Source organism: Lytechinus variegatus, chromosome 10 (genome assembly GCF_018143015.1).
Source record: "Lytechinus variegatus isolate NC3 chromosome 10, Lvar_3.0, whole genome shotgun sequence".
Lineage (NCBI taxonomy): Eukaryota > Metazoa > Echinodermata > Echinoidea > Temnopleuroida > Toxopneustidae > Lytechinus > Lytechinus variegatus.
Window position 1 is genome coordinate 26,770,002 of NC_054749.1, and position 23,099 is coordinate 26,793,100.

A 23,099-nucleotide genomic window follows, 5' to 3' on the forward strand; every position below is an offset into this window, starting at 1 on the left:
TGAATGTTCTGTTGTCCCTTATTCCATCAACCTACTTCTCCCACTTAAGCCCTATCTCACCCCCTATTCTCCCGACTGGCCGACTCCCATGAACACATTGCTGAGATCGCCGTGATAAAGTTGAAATGCTGCCCCAAAAGAGATCCAAATGATAAAGCTGAAATGCTGCTCCAAAAGTGTAATTTGTGTTCACTCATGCATAAAAGTTCAATTTAATAACTTAAAAAATTTGCTTAAGCTATCAAAACTGATCAAGGTTGATCATTAATTTATCACAACGCCCTTAACTTTGCAAGTTCGAAATGATTTGCCTCTCAACAACTGAAATAAATTGGAAGGCTAATTCCAGCCCACCCTGATTTTCATACCCTTTGTTTCAGTGGGCAGTGCTCGCTCAAGCATTAATATTTTTCCAACTTTTTGGTGTCATTTGAAAGTTGACTTCATTGGCTTTCCATATATGAGAGTCTTCTTCCCCAAAGTGCTAGATTTTTTATTTGGCGGCCATTTCAAAAGTGTATAGTTTTTTTTGGGACGCGCTGTAGAACTGAAGATTCTGATCATTTTTTATAATCATGAACTAAGACGAGTATCCAACTAAACAATGCGAGCGCGATGCGCGAGCCGAAATTTTATTATAGTAACGTGATCAGGGACTCAATTAGGACTGTTTTTAGTAATTGATGAAGAGGATACAAGTATCACCAATTAAATAATAAGAGTGCGAAGCGCGAGCTCAAAATTTTTTGATAGTCTGGCCTGAAAACTGGACAGTCTGAGCGCATTTTTATTTACATAAAGAACAAGCTGTGCATCTCAAACAATTAAATGCGAGCGCGAAGCGCGAGCTTAATTTTTCGATATACTGACATGATAAAGGAGCATTTTGACAAAATTTGGATAGAATTTCCAAAGAGGATAGGTATCTCACAAATCAAACAATGCGAGCGCGCATTTGTTATAACAATTTGTGAATCAAACAAAATAGTGAAAGCTTGATGTGTGCGCTGAAATATTGTGTGCAAATTGATTTCAGAACTGGATCTTTTAATGCAATTGAATGGGATTCATTACACAGGCAATGCGAGTGCGAAGCGCGAGCGTAATTTTTTATATAAAGTCTATTTTCCAATTCTTCCCCTCATCCTTTTCTTGTTTCCTTTCGGCCGGGTCGGGCCGGCCGTCACGAGGCTGTAAATTACACATCCGAGGTATAATACCCTACTTCTTTCTTATATACTTTATTTCTGTTTTTCGTAGTTTCTATCAAGTTAAAGAGTTCACTTTTTACTGCAGGTTGTCAATAAATAGGGGGCCGGGGCTGGCTCGGCCCCCTCCTGGATCCGCGCCTGGAAATATTGTATAATTTAAACAATAAAAAACAAAAGAAATATGAGTGGAGAGCATCACCGACTCTCTCATTTGAGTGTTGCCGAGTTGTGTATATAACTTTTCTGTGAAAAATAAGCGTAACTTTAATATGTCATAACTTTACATCCGATTTTGATGAAATTTTCTACGTTATTGTTGTTTGATTTTTCTTTATTGATTCAAATCAACATTTTCTGGGGTGGACTTGACCTTTAAACATTTGCTTTAAATGTAAGTTTTCAAGTCGCAATACTGAAAACTCAGTCCTAGCTGCACGCCCGCATCAAGAGATATCAATGATTTAGAATTTTCCCGTTTAGATTTGAACCCCCCCGGCCCCGGGGGCACTCGACCAAAAAAGTGGTGCCGCGGGCGAGACAAAAAACGGGGGCCTTGGAGCGGGCTTATATTGTAAAAAGGAGGGTCCTCGGAACTGGCTTCGGAACTACAAATGTTTGTGAAAACGGGTGTCCTTGGACTGATCTCGATGAGAACTGAGAATTCCTCTCTCAAAATAACGGCAAACCGTACATTGATGGCGTGCAAATAATTCCACAGAAAAGTATTCCAGGTGGAAATAAACTCGGCTCTGACATAAAGTCTGGCGTGAAACTCTGAGTTCTAATCTGATATGATGACCGAAGTCCTTGAAGAAACTGCCAGCTTATATATTCAAATTTCTATTTCTATTCTGGAAGTTTCTAGTATTATATAAAAAGATCATTCTACCCATTTCTAGAGCAGTCTAAATTTAGAAGCCTCTTGAATGACCTCAGTGAAACTAACATGTCAACAACATAACTAATCCTATATTGTTCATTTCCACTATCACTGGAATCTCTTTGTGTTGCAGTCTCTATTCAGAAAGCTTTACAAAGATATTCTGGAATGTTCTTAATCATTCTCTGCTATGACTATCCTTAAAGAGAAAATGACTAAATACAATTATGAATGTAATACAATTCTTATAAATAATGACGGTGATGCCATGTTGATAATGATAATAATAGTAATAATAATGGTGATAATGATAATGATAATAATGTTGATGATGATAATAATAATAATAATAATCAATGATAATAATAATAATAATAATATATTCAACTTATTTTCCAATGCTTATTTCTATTGAAGAAAAAAAAATCCAGGCCATAGAGCATATGTTCATGTTTATAATTGACTTAATAATTATCCCCGCAACCAAGCGCCTGGCTGGGATGTACCACCCTTTTAAATGAGGCATTTCATTTCTGTATTACAACAATGACTCCAGCGATTGCTCGGGCTTTATTTAGTGTAAGATAGGGTTCAGGGTTGCAAGGGTTAGGTTTTTTTTTCGCCGGAGCAATTCAAATATTGTAGGAATAAAGTTAACCATGTTGACATTACAGTTAAAAAAACACATGGCGTGCTGACGTGGGGCCCTTCTCCAAAATTTTTCACAACCAACAAAAAGAAAAGGATTAAGTTTTGCTCGCTCGCATCAGTAAAAATATATAAATTTACCCTTTACGCCCCCGCGTACGCCCCACGCCATGTCATGGCCCCCTTAAAAAACAGACTTGTAAGCCACTGGCCTAGCTCCTATATATCCCTTCTTAACTTAAGAACAGTCAGTCACCCCCAACTTTTTTTTGGAGGGGGGGGGGGTGTCATTGAAATTTTGTCGCCCAACGTTGGTTTGGCTTTTTGCCGATTTCAATAGCGCGCAATGCATGCTGAGCGCTAGCGCTGTACTGTGAAACAATATTGCACTTGCGGTGCATAGAACTAGAAGTTGACCGTGTGAATGTGAATGTCTTCCTGAGCCTGAGCTGAGGTCTGCTAAAAATCGAGAAATTTGAACTGGAAGACTGATGTTAATGTAGATCTAGTCCATGTGAGTATATTAGTAAGTGGAGAATGTTGAAAAGTAAACATAATTCACCAACGCTTGGTTACTTTCCATGAATTTCCTCCTCGCAATTTGATTGATGACGGGACTCTTAATTTTTTGTGATAGGTCGTTGTTATTACCGACGTGTGCAAATTTTTATGTACATAATTGAATAGGCAATCACACGATTCCATGACGGCTTGAGATTGATAATGGATACTGTAAAGAAAATTCACACAAAAAATAAATTAATGAAATAAATAAATAAAGACAATTCACACAAAAAATTAGACAGCTGGCAGCCGTCTGTTTCAAGGAGTTTTTAACATTTTTTTTTATTTCTCGTATGATGGGGGGACCTAAAGCTACGGCCTATGGCTATGCTAGGCAGGACAACAAGAATTTCAAAATGTGTTTGTTGTCCCCAAGAATGATATCAAAAAATTTCTTAATATCTAATTTGTCATGTGAAACCACTTAAAACTTACGTAAAATTCATTTAAACTGCAAAAAAGAGCAATTTCATAGCACCAACATGGGTCGAAAAAGTCATAGACATCGCGGGTCCCTGTTAATACACTGTCCTTACTATCGATAGTTTAAACGATCACGATGTGCTCGCTAAATGCGCGCGCCCGTCGGCGTCTGCTAGCCGTCCTCTGCTGTGACTCAAATAGCCCCGCATGTGCGATTTTAAGTCAGATCGTCCCATATGCTGTTTTTCATGTTAGTACATAGATGCGTGCGCGTTTTTTGCGGACGCAGATCATGCACCCATCTCCGTCGTCTGCTACGGCTCTCTATATCAGTCCCAACTTGTGAAATGTGTTTTCTGGTGTATTTTCATTTGGTCTACATGCAGTCTGCCCACTTGTCATTTGGTCTAATGCCAAATGGGCTAAACCCATTTGGTCAACTAAATTGCCATTTGGTCTACACTTGGTCTAATTCTCATTTAGTGAAATGTCCAGTTGGTCTAATTTCAGCATAACCTACATAATTATATATTTTTTTTACTTTGTCAAATACTGGTACATAAAATTGGCTTTATATCATGCAGTTCCACATTGTAAATATGTATATTCATTTGGTTCACATGCAATTTGCCCACTTCTCATTTAGTCTAATGCCGAATGGGCTAAACCCATTTGGTCTACACTTGGTCTAATTCTCATTTTGTGAAATGTCCAGTTGGTCTAATTTCAGCACAACCTAGGCTACTTAATTATATTTTTTTGAACTTATATACATATATTTAGTCTTTATACATATACCAAATGGGCTTGACCCATTTGGTTTAAAAAAAAATCTAATTGCCATTTGGTCTACACTACACTTGATCTAATTTTGAGTCCAGTCCAGGGTCTAATGTCAACATGACCTACATCATTATGATTTTATACTTTGTGAAATATATATTTTTTTCTTTATATAATTTCATTTCACCTTATAGTTTTAGCATTGGTTTCCAAATAAATAATACTTGAACAGTGGCATAATCATGATAATGGAGCCAAAAGTTTTGAAAGGTGTATCCGATTAGTCGGGTAAATTTATAAAGTTGTAAGCAGAAGCAAACAACAAAAAAATGTTGAAGCGGGGGGGGGGGGGGGGGGGGGGGGGGCGGTGTTAATTAATTTCCTTTTATTTTCCAATGCCAGATCAATCTTTGTTTTTGCTTGCTAAATTTTTTAAAAATGATATGTTCTGTTCTATCTACAATTTTTACTAATGATCCTTTTTTTACTTTTTTTTTCAGACACATTCGCACCCGAACCGACTCTACAAGGGAAGAGAAGGAATTATTGAACCCCTTGAGAATATACAGGTCAAGGGCTGTAATAGTATACAGGGGCACTTCCTGGGAGTTTAATTTCATTTTAATTATGTGTTTTCAGGATTTTTTTTAGGATATCTAATATTGCAGTGTAAATTATTGCCCCTGCTGATAGTTTTTCAGCTGTGCATGCCCCTCCTTAATTTCAGTGAATAAGGTGTGGCACTGCCCTCTATGATTCATTTTGAATTTTAATGGGCTCCAAAATGCAGTAATTTGTAAATGATAGCATAATCTTATTTTGATAAAGCATTTTACTTAACGGGGGGGGGGGGGGGGGTGAATTTGACTACTAAACCAGCCCCCCCCCATGTCAAGGATTAAATTTTTGGAAAAAAGGCATATATAAAATAGATATAGTTATTGCATATCAGAATATTATTTTTTCTTGATGTTTTCTCAATAACTCTAAGCTGTTATTGATGAATTCTTTCTTGAAACAAAAATAAGCAATTTATCCAAACATGTCAATTTCATTTTGTAGACATATGCATTGAATTTACCAATTCAGAATATAAGGTATGCAATCTTTCATAAATGTTGATTTTTATCACTGGTGGATCTGGGGGAGGGCACATCTAGCTCAACTCCCCCCCCCCTTTGAGAGCTAGAGTCAAGATGTAATGAAAATATGCAATTTTCATCAAAGAATGCCCCCCCCCCCCCCCCCGTAAGGCCCTTTTTTGCTTGAAAAATTTTCATCCTGAAAATGTGCCCCCCCCCCAGGATAAATCCTGGATCCACCACCCCTGGTTTTGATTAAGTTTACATGTATTTTCATTTTGAAAAAAAAAATTCCTAGAGATTTATAAACAGCATGATTTACACACTGAGCATTTCATACAATTTGTGCAGAAGAAATATTATCTTGAGAAATTTGGTTATTAAATTATGGAAGATATCTTTTGGAAATGAAATTACTTTATTGCAGTTATGTCTTACATTGTATTTTCATTTTACTTGATAGAAATTCATTATTTTTTATAACCATGACAGTGTTATAAATTCATATTTGCTAAATTGTAATAATCATTTTGATGTTCCTTCATCTTCATGAAAGTATGAATTCTAGTCATCTGCTTCAGTCTGCCCAATGAAATGGTTACAAAGGGCCTAAGCATCCCTTGTCATTTTTCAATAATTAGTTAAGTCAGTAGTCAAGTAAGGGGTCAGACAATTTGGCTGTATTATATTTGTTTAATTGTCTTACTAGTGTCAATTTACTAAACTTTTTCTGCTTGTGATTGAACCACCAAATTGCCAGATAGTACCATTTTGTTGGGCAGACATTAATATTGACTAGAGGACTTACTTTCCAAACCAACCTAAAGATAATATGATACTTCATGTATTACAGGGGTATATTGCCTCCATTCCATTGTTGGGATGTATGCTATGGGCTGGGTAATATCATCTAACTTGTCCTGAAATAATCATTCTCTATAACAAGTTCACAGACAAACAGAGATTCCACTTCAGCAACTCTCAGTTAAACATCAACATTCCTGGCATTGGTGGGGGAAGCCAAAAATTTTAGGGGGGAACCGCCAAAATCTTTTGACCCCCCCCCCCCCGAAAAAAAGATACGTGACCAAATAATATCTTGGGGGGACACAGGAAACAAAATTGAAAATTGACAAGCCAAAAAAAAATAAAAAATAAGGTTATCAACAAAAAATCGAGGGGGATGGAATCGTCCCCTCCCCACCTCAAATTTAGGGGGATACCCCCCCCCCACTTCCGCCGCCTATGATTCCTGGTGCTTGGAGATCTGCGAAAGGCATGCTATAACATCCACTTAAGTTCCATTTCCTTTCATGTTTTTTCCTCTTCTTAGTGAGCATCTCCAAGTGTTCATATTTTTCAGTGTCCTTTTTTAGATTTATCAAACTCAGTTTTATTACCTGATAAAATTCTATCCCAAGAATTGAACACTTTGATCAAATTTGGAAGTTCAACTTAATGAAACTGACAATATATAACTGAAAATATATAATAAAAGGCAAAATAATAATTATGAGAAAAATAATAAAGAAAAACAGTTACTCAAATCAAATTCACTCAAAACCATACACTAATGTACTCTCCTCAAAAATCAGTTCTCACTTTTAGGTATTGATCATTCATTCAGTCAATAAAATAATAAAAACAGAGTCAGGAGGTCCTCCTCAAAATAAACACAAACACAGTGTCTCACATACACACTACACATTAAGAGTAAAATCAGTTTGTATCTTTCGTGGGATTTGTTTTTATGTAAATCTGGATTCTTCTTGTTAGTAGGCCTTAGGTCACTCTGACTTGAACTTAAAACTTCCAATCTCAAGAAGGCAAGATATCTCAGTAGATAGTCATTGTCAAGATGTTTAGGAGTTCAATATCTGGAGGTGAGGTTATTCATGATGGCATCTGATATTCTGGCAGAAAGAATGAGAAATAAAAAAGTGCATAAACACAATTATTTATTTTTTAAATGCAAATTAAATAAACGAGTCATTCAAGATAGTGTGTATTTTTTAGAGGGGGGGGGGTGATGGCATATTTTAGTCCAAATTATTTTTATCTTCATTTTTTTCCACTTTGTATTACCATTTATTCAAAAATTGCAATAAACATATTAATAAATGAGTTTTAATCTAGTTGGCAAAAGAAAAACCAGTGGCGGCGGCAGTGCAAAGAAAATGCCAGTAAAAGGCAGTAAAGCACTGTGTCTGAGTGACTGACACCACGGCACTGACAGTGAGGTGAATGTACTTCATTTTCCAGTGCATGCACATTATTGCCCCATCATATTCACTCGTTTTCAGAAAATATTTAGTTATTCCTCATATGACCATGATTATCTCCTTCATGTCATTACTCTGGTGTTTATTCATGATTTTAAATTCAGGAAATCATTTAGCAAACAAAGAAAACAAAGCATTTCTTGACTGTGATTCCGTGTGATTCAAGTTCTATTTCATTTCTGTGTATCACACGTACGCACGTACGTGACGTAATCTTGATCTCTAATCTGCTAATTGTTATGTTAATTAATCATCCCGTGCGCGCGATTAAAATGGCTCGAAATTCGACCAAATTCAAGGGCAGCTCAGCTTGTAAACCTCACTGAGAAGGGCTTCCACAGCCCTTGCGATTCCCCGCGCTGCAATTTAACTGCAAGACACAGAAAGGAAATCAATTCAAGTTTCACAATCAACGGAAAATCCAGAACCCTTCGAGACCCATTTTGCAAGAAATACAACTAAATAAGGTAAGAATTGAGAGCAACTCACGACACTTTTGACTTACCGACACTTTCATGGTTATTTTTGGAAGATTTCATGGAATTTGGGGCACGAAAATGACTTCGGTAGCTCGCGAAAGTCCTATGCATTACGATGACATATTTTTCATCGCACGGGAGGACAATCACAAAGAGAAAATATATTCATCCGCGCTGACAGGGGCTTAATTTTGACGATATCGCATCGCTATGCGATTTCACTCATTGACAAGCGGACGAAGCTTACGTACAAATTTTGAGCACTTCCGCGACAGCGCCATCTAGTGACTACGGCCGTGCCTACCTATGCACTTTGTTTTCAAACAGTAACAACTATCCCAATTTTAATATTTCAACAAAAATCTTTCACTAATTTGTGGCAAATATTCTAAAGATCATTAACCAAGAAGAAAATATCGCAAAACTCACTAATACGAAAATCCCGTTGTGTTTTCCGAACCCCTCTCGATTTCGCCACCCGATGTAGAAGGGGTCCTAAATCTACGCACTCGATTTTTCATGCAAAAAAATAGTATTTCCTGTGCCTCAATTATTAAAATATATTCATATCATTATAGGATAAAATGAAATTCAAGCGAATATAACTCCAAAATTCCAAACAGTTGTTGGTATTCTCTGCATTTAGTGATTTATTGCAGCCTCTGTGGAAAAAAATGAATAGGAATCGTTCGTCACTCTGCAGTCAGAGTTACACACACAGAGTGCGCATTTGCCATAAAAACTGCATGCGCGATGAGTGGTGCGTAGCTTTAGGACCTGCGCAGCTTTAGGACACCATACACAGTCACAGACGGCTCGCTATCGTGCACGCACCATTAGGGGACTTGCAATGCAAAATCCCCCCGTCGGGGCTCTTCAATTTTTGTCTTTAATTAATAAAAAAATTGACAATTATTGTGACCAAAATGCAAATTAATATTCCCTCTTGGCATTAATTGCCAAAAAACGGAGAAAAATCAAGTTAAAAGGAACAAAAACAGTGACTTACCTCGGCTGTCACGCAAATTCACTTCCCCGTTTTGTCCGATCTTAAGTACATAAACATATGGCCATTGAGTCCCTGTACAGATCGCGCTAGAACTTCGGTCTCTGTATTTGGTGAGTGAAGCCAACGGAGTTCAGCTGAACAACCAACATAACAGAGACCGAAGTTTTTGGTCTAACAAAAAATAAATTAATAAAATGAATAAATAAATAAAGACAAAAGTTCTGTAACTTGTTTGTCGCGACGGACATTTCAAGAACCGAGTCCGAGAGTGACTGAGACTGACTCTTCACTTCACAAATAATCGTTGGGTCCAACTCAGTTGAAATCTAACATTAGTCATTACTCTGTTCTACTCTATAGCATTGGCATCAGCCCATGTGTTCACGATCTTATTTATTTTAGATCTATAAAGGGACCATCTCAGTTTTCTAAGATTTCTCTGCACGAGAAATCTAGGAAAGTTCATTCACCTGTCAAGTGCCAAAACCAATCAAGTGTGCTAGTCAAACTAGTCAGGTTTTATATTAAACAAGATTATTGGAAGAGAGCAAGTCGTGAAAAATACATGTAGATGGTGAACTGGGGGAATTGAGGTTAGTTAATCAATTTCTAGCACTCTCAATCCCTGCATTTGCTGGCTGTGTTCCACAGGGGTAAGTGAAAAAAAAAATCTTTATAAACAAGGACAATCTCAATTCATCAAGACAAGATTAGTCTTGATTTATGAGGATAACCTTGTTTTCAGGGACACTCCCAATTTTTGGATCCGTGCCTTTACTAATCTTATTTTCCACATTGGTGTTGATTGCTGAATTTTGAGGGCCATTTCATTTTAAGAGTTACTTTTTAGGGGTAACAAATTACATGGTATAATCACATATTCTGCCATATAGAATATTTTCTAAATAATAATTTTTGTGAGAGATCTTGTGACGACTCTAGAAAGAATAGTTGCTCCAAAGCATGCATTTGGGTGGAATTTCAGGGGCGAGTTTAGCTGTCATGAGGGCGAAATCGCCCATTGACCTCTTGTATTTCCTGAGCTGGTCAGTATTCGCCACACTTTGTACAGTTAAGTGTGAACCTACTTGTACATGTTTACTAGTAATGCAAAAAATTAATGTTTGCCTGCTTATTCTCTTTCTGAGTTTGTCAAATTGAAAGTCGGGTAAAGATATGCAAAAGTCACATGATCAGTGTTGAGTTAAAATCGATATTTCTCCATAAGAATCCATGCAAATTTCATCAAATCTTCCAGTTTACATTGTAGGTCAGGGATGTATTCCAACTGGAAAAAAGTATGAACACTGGGGCCTGTGTTCTTTTTATGAAATATGTAGAGAGCCTCTCGTGTGTGAAAAAATGATGCATACATTTCCACCAAATATGAAGCTTACAAAGAATGCTGCACTTAATTAAAATCCCTGTCTTTTAATTCCATTGAAATTTTCAAAGTTCTAAAGGATGATACATGTATAGAGTGTAATTAAAGAGGTAAACATTAAAAGAAAAATGTATAAGTTCCTTTGTTGTACTAAAGTATGCTAAAGGAAATACACATAGTTAAAATGTGTAAGAGGCAAGAATCTAGATTGAGATGAATTTAGAACTACTCTCTCATGTATATATTTAAAATCCTTATCATATTCATCACACTTTCTAGAATAGCAGAGAGAAATAATAACGATGCAGAAACAACTAATGCCCATTCCCACTGATCAGCTTCATATTTTTTAATATCAAAATTGGCAGAGTGTATACAGACTGGAGAAAATGTCATTTGATGATAATAGTAAACAGCTGTTCATTCAATTAGCTGATTACTTAAATCATTGTGATGTCAATGGGGAATCCATAAATGTGTGAATAAGCCTGTGACAAATGTCATTTTTATCGTTCGATTATTTTCTGAAAGAACAATCAAATGGTTTGATAGTCCCTTCAAATCAAAGTCACAATAGTTGACCTATTTATGGTGACCCAAATCATGCAGAAATTCTACATCATAGGGTTTCAAAATTTCAATTATTGAACATCGGGGGTAAAGGGTATTGTCTGTTTTTGTTTCACCTCCACTTTGATTTTTATGTCAAAAGAAACGATATGAAATGGATTAAAACTTTCAGTTTATTCTAATGAAAAATACTTCCTAAATCAATGTTGGTTACATGCATCCCTCCAAGTTACACTTCCCTGCATACATTTGAATCAGCCCAGTTCATGATTTAGTGACTGTGAATGTAATACAGGGAAGTGGGTTGGGGGGACTTATTGATTTGTTTTGAAACATGAAATGAATTCTTGCTCCCAGCCCCTATCTTTCTCTCACACACCCACGCACACAGAGAATGGGAGGGGTCAATTTATTTCTGAATTCATGGCCTTTCCTGATAATGGGAAGCACGTGTGTTGATCTGAATAGTGTAAAGATCAGTGGAACCATGTGGTCTCTTCTCTAGCTTTGTCTCCCAAAAGGTTTCATTGGCCGTCGGAACGTCCAATCACGTATCAGCTCAAGTGAGCTTTTTGTATGTGTACTTTCTGTTTTAACTTTTAAGCATGCAGACAACATGCATTGTGTATCGAGGGCAAGGCTGGTACGGGTGGTGGCGTGGATTAATATTTTCAGAGCTCTCTCAGGTTGGTGTTTTAACTGGGAATGTGATACAATCATCGTTCATTTTTGAAAAATTATCTCGATAAGATCATTTTTAAACCTGTATCATGTATGTAAAAACAACTTATCATTGTTAAATCTTGTCTCTTTGTATATTGAGTATTCGAGTTATCCCAAGACAGTGTGTAATCAGGATCTTCTGAACATTCGAAAAGTGAAAATTTTGCTAATTGAATAGCAATCGGCGGCAAGCCATTCGAACCATTCAATCAATCCATGTTCACTCCCAGGCCTAGTGTGAATCAAGATAATATGCAAAAACATTACATGGGAATGTCATGAATACTCATAAAAATTTTGAAACAGACACAACATTCAAAAGAATGAAAATTTTCTTGGTATTCTGTCTTTAATCCTTTGCAGGCATCGTACATAGAGCAGAACTTGCTGCTTTTAAAGATGGCTAAATATGATGTTGATCGCTTTGAGAATCCTCCTGATGAAGACCTTATCTGCTGCATCTGTCAGTGTGTCCTTGATAACCCCCTGGAGAGTCCCTGCCGTCATGTCTTCTGCAAGGTCTGCATCGAGACATGGCTCACCAATCGCAGCAACTGTCCCAACTGCCGCAAACGACTTCGCATCTCCAAGCTTAAACCAGTTCTCCCAATCGTCAGGAACATGATCAACCGGCTCTTAATCATTTGCGAAAACAGGGAACATGGCTGCACTGGGGGAATCAAGCTTGAGATGTATGATAAACATGTCCAGAACTGTGACTTTGCTCCGATCAAGTGCTTGAATACAGGGTGTGGACAGACTGTGCTAAGGAAGAACATGCTGGCCCATGAACAGACTTGCAAATATCGCCTGATCATGTGTAAGAAAGGGTGTGGGTTACCGATCTCCATGGAGAAGCTGAAGAAGCACAACTGCTTGGATGAGCTGAAGAAAAGTATGACAGGTGAGAGTGACATTTGATTGCATATGCAGGAGACTGCTGATGGCACAACCTCTTTCATTACTCTTGTTAATATTGCACACAATGTAATTGTAAGATAAGGGCAAGAAAAGTCATACAATAACTACTGAAGGATAGGAATTAACTTAACAGTAGTAATTGAATACACCTAACTTCATACAGTAAGGTCTTTTAAAAGTAATTTTGTCAAAAAAATTTATCCTAAACTCTAGTTGGTTCTTAGGAAATTCACTGACACTGTATCAGGGTGCTACATAACTTTTTAGAAGCACTTTCCCGGTTGGGCAAATAAATCTTTGAATACTTGCCCAAAAATCTATTTCACTTGCCCGAAAAAATCCTTGAAAAAAAAGTTTTACCTCTTCAAAAGAGAGTTTTGTGGTTTTATAAACCATTGACCCTTTTCTCTCCTTTGACATGAAATGATCTATCGCATTTCTTTTTCCAAAGTGATTTTATCCTGCCTGCCATGTCCAAAACTAGGGTCAATATCATATTGACCCTAAGTTTGGTCATTCTACCGTGAGAATTTTGCTTTCTACTGTGTGTGAATTTTGCTTGCCCAATTCAGGCAAGTAGTTTTGGTCTTTACTTCAAAACACTTGCCCGACTTTAAGTTTTACTTACCCCGGGCATTTGGGCAAGTGCTTATGTAGCACCCTGCTGTATGCTGTCAGGTAGATGTATGACAGTATACAAATAACGCATGCAGCGGAGTGCGTTGGTGGAAATGCAGAGCACGCAAGGTTTCTTTAGATAGATGCCGCATTGTGCACGAGCCGCATGCGGCGAGTGCCCAGTGTGCATCATCTGAAGAAACCGAGCTTTCTCTACATTAACTTTTACGCACGACAGAGCGAGTGTATTATTTGTTTTATGAAATAGCAACACAGAAACAAATTTTTAAAAAGTTACAGTACAGTTTTGTTGGACTTCTACCGCACTGGTTTGCTCGAGCGTGCAATATCAATTTTCGTTGCGCACCTTTTGCACTGCCGTGCAGTGCACCAAAAAAGTTGGATTTCATGCGACGCGTATTGGCCAATCACGATGCTTAAAAATACAGAGCTATTTTACAATAACTTTTAAGTTGTCATTCTCTCTGACAATTCTGTAAATCCTTATTTGTGATTGTGAAGAAGAACCCTGATCACAATTTTCTGTGGGAGATGTCAGAAAATTACAAATTTTCTTTGCTGGCAGCCTTCGTTAATGGTTTGTTGAGAAGTTGCTGTATAAGCATCAAAGTCATTTGTGAAATATTGTTTGAATACTTTTTCCACTCACATAAATTTACTAAAACCTTGTCTAAACACAATGTGAAACATGGTTTATGATCGATTTAGATGTTAATTTTTTTTTCTTTTTTCGTATTTATTCTTTTCCTAGCTATGGAGGAGCAGTACAAGCAGCGACTCCTTGAATTAGAAGCCAAGTTAAATACAAAAATTCAAGTTCTGGAGGATCGTATAAAAGCTATGGAAGAGAACTGTCAACAGGACTATGGCTCAGGCTGGGGATCAGCGAGAGATTCATATTCGTCTATGGCCGGTTTTGATGAGAGCGATTCGCCGAGTAGGGATATGGAGTACACAGACATTCAAGATTTTGAGGAGAATAATGATGACGATAGTAATTCATACTATTACTCTGGCAATGAAGATAATGACTTTGAAAGCACTCCTGAGTACCAGGAAGCACAGACCTATGAAGTGTATTCCCCTGATGAACCTCATGTGGAAGAAGAGCAGCAGGGGCATGACGAGGAGGAGGAAGAAGAAGTTGGAGAAGAGGAGGAAGATTCAGACACTGCATTCTTTCTCAATTCTGATATGGACAGCAACAATGACTCAGAGGGTGATCTCAACGATTCCTTGCTTGACAGCAGCGATTCTGATTCCATTGCGGATGATCAGGAACCTGTTCAAGTCTATGAAGTTAGCCCAACAAGCCCTCACTCTGACCATAACCTGCACCAGGAGGATTCCTCTTTGATTGAAAATGTGAGTTATGAGGAAGTGAGTGATCCAGTATCTGTCAATTCCCCCCATAGCAGCACTCACCGAGATCGTGGAAGGAGAGACCAGCATAGGCAACACCAGGATGGGGACAGAGATCAGCAGACTGGCTTTCACGAAGAGCAATCTCTTACTCATGATGGAGCACCTGCTGAGGGATTTTATCCCCGTGACAATAATTATGATAATGAACACTCATCTCTGTGCAGCCTTCGTGTTGAATATGGCAGCTCGGGAAGAGCTTCCCCCCGTGAGAATGAGCAGGGTTATGCATCTGAACCTGTGGAAGAACCAGAGGCAAACCTTTCATCCAATGTTCTTGAACCGATTATAATTCACGTAGATCCTCAGAGTGGAGATGGGAGGAGACATCCAGATGAGGCAAGCAGGAGAAGGCGAAGGAGCCGCGAAACCAACAGGGCACATCGCAGGAGCTCAAGGAATAAAAGGAGCCGTCACTCCAGTAATAGAGACAGGACTGGGCAACCTTCCCAAGCATCTGATGCAGCCTCTGAGCATGATGCTCCCCTTCCTGGAGGTCACCAGGAGGAAACTGCCGCTTCAAGAGATGGAAGGGAATATTTCTATGGCGTTCCCGTGGATGAATCAGACTCCAGTGCAGACCCACCATGGGAGAGAAAGTCAGAAGATGTCTCTTCAGATGTGAGTATCTCTGACGAATCATTGCTCATGTACGATTCTTTCGACGATGATGACGATGATGATGATTTTCTAAGTAGCAGCCCGGAAGTGTATGAAAAGTTCATTTCTTCTCTTCACAATGTGGACTCAAGTGAAAGTGATAAGACATGGGTTCCTGATGACCCAGCTTCTGACATTGATGGTGTCGAGGACAACACTGCTGACCCTGCTAATCGTCATGGTGAAGATACAGACCAATTAAACTCAGAGACCCCTGACAGGAGTGGCTCTCAAGAAGACCCCAGACAGGTTGCCCAGTCTCGCCGCAGTTCTAGGACAAGATTATCTAGAAGGACTAGGTCTAGACAAGGTGATAGGCCAGCGTCAGACAGGGATCCAGCGAGTCGATCATCAGATAGTGAGACTGTTAACCCGTAAGTAGAATAGTTACTTGAAACTTACTAGATCTGTTGATTATTGTAGAAGTTTCCTATTGTTTTTTTTTCTATGAAGGAGTAATGCAGTAAAGCATCTCCTCTGATGTCCAGTCGGGTTCTGATCTTGATATAAATCAACTTGATATTCATTTTTTTTTTAAATTGCATTTCATCCACCTTGTGATAAAATGGATATTGCTCGACATAATACATACTCTATTCTGTTCTATGTTTTGAGACTGATAAGACCTGAGGCCATTACTACCCATCTGTTCTTTCTTGGAAAGAATAATTTGCACAAATACGTGTACCCCAACCAAAGTGAATCGTGAAGTTGACAAATTATATACCAATACCATTCATAAGCTAGGTTATAATCTACAACATGGTTTCCCAAGCTTTAATTTCTGGTAGCTTTCTACTTTTTCAAGTATAAAATAAAAACCTTTCCCCTACCCCTCAGCAATATGAACCAATGTCTTAATTCTTTTGTTCAAACCATGGTGAGATATGTGTTTCAATGGGTTTTTTTTTTTCTATCTGCAAGAGCAGTCTGCATTTGATCATAGAAATGCAGATTTGGGGGATCAAAGAATACAATTTCAATTTATTGAAGGTAAAATATTATTTTCTGTATTTGTTATAAAGGACAAGAAAGAGACCGGTGACAGAAGATAGCAGTTCAGAGAGCGAGAACACTGAGGATAGCAAGCAACATCCCGCATGGAAGAGGAGAAGATAAAATCAAAATTAGGTGATTGCTTTGGCCTTCTCAGTAATTATTAAACTCCTCCTTGGTTTTGGAGATTTCCACTTGAAATGAGAGTCATTGATTCTGGATCATACTGCAGATGTTTGTTAAATAGCCAGAATATGGAAAATTCTCACGAGCCCATTCCAAAGACTAGTGGCCTGGGTGTTCCACAAAGAGTTATACATCTGACTATCGTCATTCTAAAGTACCAATATGTGATATTTTAAACATATTTTAAGCATGCTTTTCATGTGCAAATTCCATGCATCTGTATTGTGCATTGTTTGCATCCTTGTTCAGATCGGCCCTCAGAAGAGATGGCATCAAAGTGGGGTTACAATGTTTTCATGAAACGGGGGCCCCAGAAGTAAAAACCTCTCTGAAATACCACTATACAAGATGTCAGCCAAGTATCAAACATGACAACAGTTCTTGTATAAATCTTCAAAATTTAGTGGATTATTATCTTGTTATTGTACAAGATAACATGTCTTTGTGGACCAATTCTGTTTTATATGATTTGATGGTGGTATTTTCCCTTGCTCTAATTTAACAATAGGTAGGACAAAACAAATACATTTTTTCCATTAAGGCCACCGCACACCTTACGACCCGACCAGTCTCCGACTGGGTGAGGGGAGATGTGACGCCACAGCTCTTGTCAGCTTGAGCGTCGCAGACCGGTCAGAGACAAGTCACAAGGAAAATCGGAAGGATTTGACATGTCGAATCCTTATGACTGGATCGCAAGCTCAATCCAACCTCCAGCCAATCAGACAGTAGAGTTGCTTAACGCGTATTGTGATAAACAACGCAAATACGCAGTAGTAAGCGCAATTTCTCAGATGCTATGCCAAAAAGCAAAAAGCGCATGCGTGAGTCGCAGATCGGATCGCAAGGTGTGCGGTGTCGAGGCTTATGACTGCCTTGCGATTCATCTCCCCTCACTCAGTCGCAAGCCAGTCGCCGACCAGTCGGGTCATAAGGTGTGCGGTGGCCTTTACATGTATTTATGTATTAACATAAGACAAGAAAGTAAGTTTTCCTTTAGTTTCACAATTTTTAAGTTTTTTGTATGTTTTATTGAAATAAATCAACATACATATTAACAAGATTGGAATGATTCAAAATAAGTAAAACCTTGGTAGACATGTTCCTATATTGATTGAATTATATTTGTCAAGTCATGCATGAGCGAGCACACAATGAACGCAAACTGTCACTTTTTTATCTTCAATATAATGATTATGAAGGTTGGAAAATTCATGTTCCTACATGTAATGTTGAGCTCAAAGACAACAGGGTATTATAGGTGAAGAGTGCCCTCTTGTGGTAGGATTAAGAATTACTTATATCACGATGAAACTCCTTTTTGACTTCACATCATTTTTCATGGCTGTAAATAATTGAATGTATCCTTTTATTTTTGTTTTGCCTGATTGATGGTAAAGTACATTCTGTTCACAATTTGCTATTTTGGAATGAATTACTTAAAAAGGCCAAATCTCCCCTTTAACAGGTTGTTGATTTGAATAAATTGGCAGAAATGGAACAAGCATCACACAATATTTTATTCAATTTGGATATAAAATAATAAAGTTTGATATAGTATTTAAAATATTAAACTAGGGGTGTTATTCTGAAAACGTTCTTATCTTTTATCCTATCTCATTGAGATAGGATGACACTGGAATCATTGTAAATCGGTATTCTGACAATCTTAATGCGTTCTTATCTCTGCAAAGACTGCCCCTTTCTCATCTTCAACACGAAACAAAAAAATAAAAAAAGTTAGAAAAAGGATGGATGAAACGGAAAAGGAAAGAAGAGATCAAAAGATAAAAACAGATAATGTGAAGAAAGAAAGAAAAAGAAAATAAGAAAGAAGAGAAAAGGGGAAAGATAAAAAGCAAAAATAAAGACTAAGAAAAAAAAAAGAATGAAAAGGGAAAATAAAAAGGAAGAAAGATTAAGAATAAATAAAGAAAGCAAAGGGAAAATAAGGAAGAAATATTAAAGAAGAGAGAAAGAAAGAAAGAAAGGAGAAGAAGGACAGAAAGGAAGAGACAAAGAAGAGAAGGAAATAAAGAAATAAGAAAGAGATACAAAAAAAGGTTAAGAGACCAACAAATTTTGGGTGAATGAAAGAAACAGTGGAAGGCATACACATTATGATAGCCTCCTTGTTACTACCGGTGGCCGTCTAACTATTGTAAATATCATAAATATTGTGAAAGATAAATTTTAAGAACGTTTTCAGAATTCCATACACCTATCTCATTCAAGCACAATTTGTTATAGCGTGCTTGGGCGCAAGTTATAAATTTACGCACTCAAAATAATTTGAAATGGTAAGAAAAAGAGAAGATTGTTTTCAGAATGCCACCCCTTGTTCTCCTGTACTCAAGGGCAGTTTCACAAAAGTTTTCAGCACATTCAATGTATTAACAGTCTGGCACTTGTGCTTTCCAGATGTTTTTATGAGTTAGATAAAGCTAAGGGTTTTTTTTTGCCATGGGAATCGTTGTTTTACGGACTTCATCCATCTTAATTGCATTGCTAATGGCCTCATTAGACTAGTTTATTGTTAGTGAGCTGTGAACAAGGCAAGCAAATTATGTTTATACATGTATGGCTGAAAAACAACATGCTGTTACTGCTGTCCCTCAAGTCCTATTAGTAATCCCATTGAAGGGGGGGGGGATGAAAGCCTTCAAACAAGTTAGCTTGTGTGAAGCATTTAAATAAAAAACAATGAGATCAACAAAAATTTGGGTAAAACTTGAGACACATTCTTATGAGAAAGTAATGAGCATTTGAATGTTGATAACACTAATGCAATGGAGATCTTCCAATCAGCAATGCAATCAAGATTTCTGATGTCCAACTCTCCCATTTGAAACTTAAAATATACCCCCAATACACCCATTTTATTCATGATTTATCCATTATATATTTTGTGAACTTTTATTACATGTCCTTTCTTTGAAAGAGCATGTCCTTGAAAATGAAATTACATGTCTTTTTTGTTGAATTTGTTGAAAGTATTTACTAAAGTGAGAATTTAAGTAAAATATAAAGTTTTAGAAGTGTTTAACATCACACTTCTTGGTCACATTGCCAAAAGGATCTCCTTTTTGACATTCATATTCTCATAACTTTTGAGTTGTTTTCCAAATGCATATCTTTGATCTTTTTCTATGATTTTTCTGTTTTCACTCAAGCTAACTTGTTAACATGAAGCTAACTTGAAGTTAACTTGTTCCAAAGATTTCAATCAGTCATAAAGTCAGTCTGCTGCTAATACCATGTCAGGAAAGGCCGTATTTTAAGAATTATGGAAATACCATGTTGTCTGAAAATTGTCTTCTAATTCCTTAAAGGACAAGTCCACCCAAACAGAAAGTTGATTTGAATAAAAATCCAACAAGCAAAACACTGAAAATTTCATCAACATCAGATGTCAAATAAGAAAGTTATGAGATTTTTGCTTAATATTACGAAACAAAATATGCACTTCCTAGTCGGTATGCAAATGTGGAGACTGATGATGTCATCCACTCACTATTTCCTTTGTATTTTATTACATGAAATATGAAATAATTTAAATTTCTCCTCATTGTCAAGTGAACAACAATTAATTCTTCCCTGAACATATGGAATTTAAATAGCATTGTTTAATAGTACATGGTTCAGTCAAGTTCATCCTTATTGTCATATTCAAACAATAAAAAACAAAAGAAATAGTGAGTGAATGACATAACCGACTTTCTCATTTGCATGTCACTGAAATGTACATATCAGTTTTGTGAAAAATAAGCAAAACTTCAAAATGTCATAACTTTCTTATTTTACATCCAATTTTGATGTAATGTTCAGTTTTATGCTACTTTGACTTTCTCTATTCATTCAAATCAACATTTTCCTGGGGTGCACTTTACCTTTAAAGATATCTTTCCAATACAGATTTTACATCAAAATTGATTTTGTTTCGTGCCCAATCAAAATAAAGTATAGATCTGCATATTTTTGTCTTGTTTATATAAAACCCCTTCTCAGGCATGGAATAGGCTGAAAATGTCAGGATATAATCTGGTAGCCTTCCAATATCCAATGAATAAATTTGTAAAGTAAGCGCTCAAAGGGCTATTTCTGAATAATGAAAAAAAAAGCATTACTAAGAGTGGTTCTAGAAGCCAAATTTAAATTCTATGAAATGGCTGAATAAAATGCCAAATTTAAAATTCTACATCTGAAAAAACATCTGATACACTTTTGCAATAATGGAATATTAGATGAATCTCAAGTTTTATTCACATTGCTGACCATTGACTTTAAGATTTAGACAGGCTTTGAATTTCAGTATACAGTGTTACAAGACTTAGGACTGCTGATATTAAATAATATAGAGATATCATTTATTCATTATGTTTGTTGCCATGGAAATAGAGTTGCTTGATCCTGAGGGAATTGGTTTATTTATGATGATAATCTGAATGCCCAATATGTTTTACACACAATTATAGAAGAGTATACAAATATAGTTCATCAATACCATACCAGGAGATCATACTTCAGCGTTTCAGCTCACTGAGCCTTTCTCATGACAAGGTCATCAAATAGGCGAGTCTATTTGTATCCATTTTTATCCAACAATTAGAAATAGACCAATGGTGTTTTCTCACGAATTAATATGAGCTACAGTGAACATGTTGTGAAATGATGCATACACCATATCATCTGAACCTTGAACCTTCACTTTTTATTTGTTTCTTTGTTTTAAGGTTGGTGATAGTGACGTTAATAAATAATAATAACAATTTTATATTCCGCAAAATCACAAAATTGCCTCTAAAATGAAGTACATGTATAAAGGAAATAGAATTACTTTGCACAACAAAATGTATAAAAACTAATATTACAATTTACAACTTTCTCACCAGATCATGAATAAAGAAATACCATCAAATGGGCCAATAAACATATGATATGATCAATCTAAGATTTAAAAAGATGAGTTTTAAGCATAACTTTAAATCTGATTGGTAGAACTCAAATAAAACAAATATTCATCTTTTCACAATCAATTTGGTTTTTACCTTGTGAGCTGTCGCCTACCTGTTTCTGCAGGCTTCTTCAGAGTCAGCACTAGTCTGAAGAAGCGTGCAGAAACATGTAGGCGAAATTTTGCAAGGTTACTGGTAAAAACCAAATTGATTATGAAAAGATGAAAATTTGTATTATTTACCCCCTCTCCCCCCACCATGTATCAGCGATTCAGTAATATTTGAATTATAACATGAAGGTCATCATGGGTTTTCATTTTGTTTAGGTGCTCTTATTAAATTTGATATGTGTTAATCATTCTGTATGATACTCTGTAACATGGAATATTGAAGATGGTTAAATGAAAATTAACTATAAACAGAACATCCTGAGTATTCTGAACTTGGGTTTACATTAAACCCTAGTTTTAAGTTGTGGTTTAACTATGGATAGCCAATTTGGGCTCAAATCCACTTTATTAACTTATCTGATACTCAAATTGTTCATAATTGTCTGGGAATGATAACTGAAGTATTTTTATTCATTATGAAAGCAAAAGGAAACAAAATAGTAAACATAAGAAATATACAATATAAACAGAATTTTTGAAATTTTGGCTCCCCATAATTTTAGCACAAAATTAGACTGTGGTCTAAGCATAGAGATATATATATACTATCTCTATGGGTCTAAGTTAAACCTGACTTCAGAATATGGGCCTTAGTGGTTTAATAACAGGGTACAGTGATCCGAAGCTATCTCACAATTTGTTTTTTGTCTCTGTTTTTGCTGAGTCAGGACCTACATGACATGCAGTGGGTTTCATGGTACACCATGTATCTTTCTTGGGGCGATTGTTGGTCTTGAAATGGACCAACCAAACTCGACATTTCAATAAGTACATGTATGTTCTTGTTGTCTTTAGGGGCCTGTTGCAGAAAGAGTTGTGTTTAAACTTAAGTCCCAAATACAAGTGCTTCATTGGCTGAAAATCAAGTTGCGCAAGATTTTTGAGTTGCGTTTGATTTCAACTCTTTCTGCAATGGGCCCCTGGAAAATGATTTCTAAGAACCTACATGGTTGTATCTGTTTTCGTTATTATGTGTTCTGTTCCATGTCATGCAAATTTCTGTTTGTTAATGTTTCAACCAATGGGATACAATATTCTTGGAACTGTTTCAAATCACTTGTTGCGGTAACAAATCTTCAGTAACAGTCAAAAGCTACTAAAATCATTCAATA

At 36.8% G+C, this 23,099-nt stretch overlaps 1 protein-coding gene across 2 annotated transcripts; it reads left to right on the forward strand.

Annotated features, from left to right (window-relative positions):
- Positions 1 to 3,155: 3,155 nt before the first annotated feature.
- LOC121422623 (dentin sialophosphoprotein-like) lies at positions 3,156 to 17,451 on the forward strand. 2 transcript variants are annotated; one of them, XM_041617784.1, is made up of 4 exons: positions 3,156 to 3,265; positions 12,402 to 12,942; positions 14,350 to 16,054; positions 16,706 to 17,451. In XM_041617784.1, the coding sequence occupies exons 2-4, from the start codon at positions 12,438 to 12,440 to the stop codon at positions 16,797 to 16,799; spliced, it is 2,304 nt and encodes a 767-aa protein (XP_041473718.1). In that variant the 5' UTR covers positions 3,156 to 3,265; positions 12,402 to 12,437; the 3' UTR covers positions 16,800 to 17,451. The 2 variants fall into 2 exon arrangements, with proteins under 2 accessions (XP_041473718.1, XP_041473717.1); XM_041617783.1 differs by having other exon boundaries at positions 3,156 to 3,253.
- The last annotated feature ends 5,648 nt before the right edge of the window (positions 17,452 to 23,099 follow it).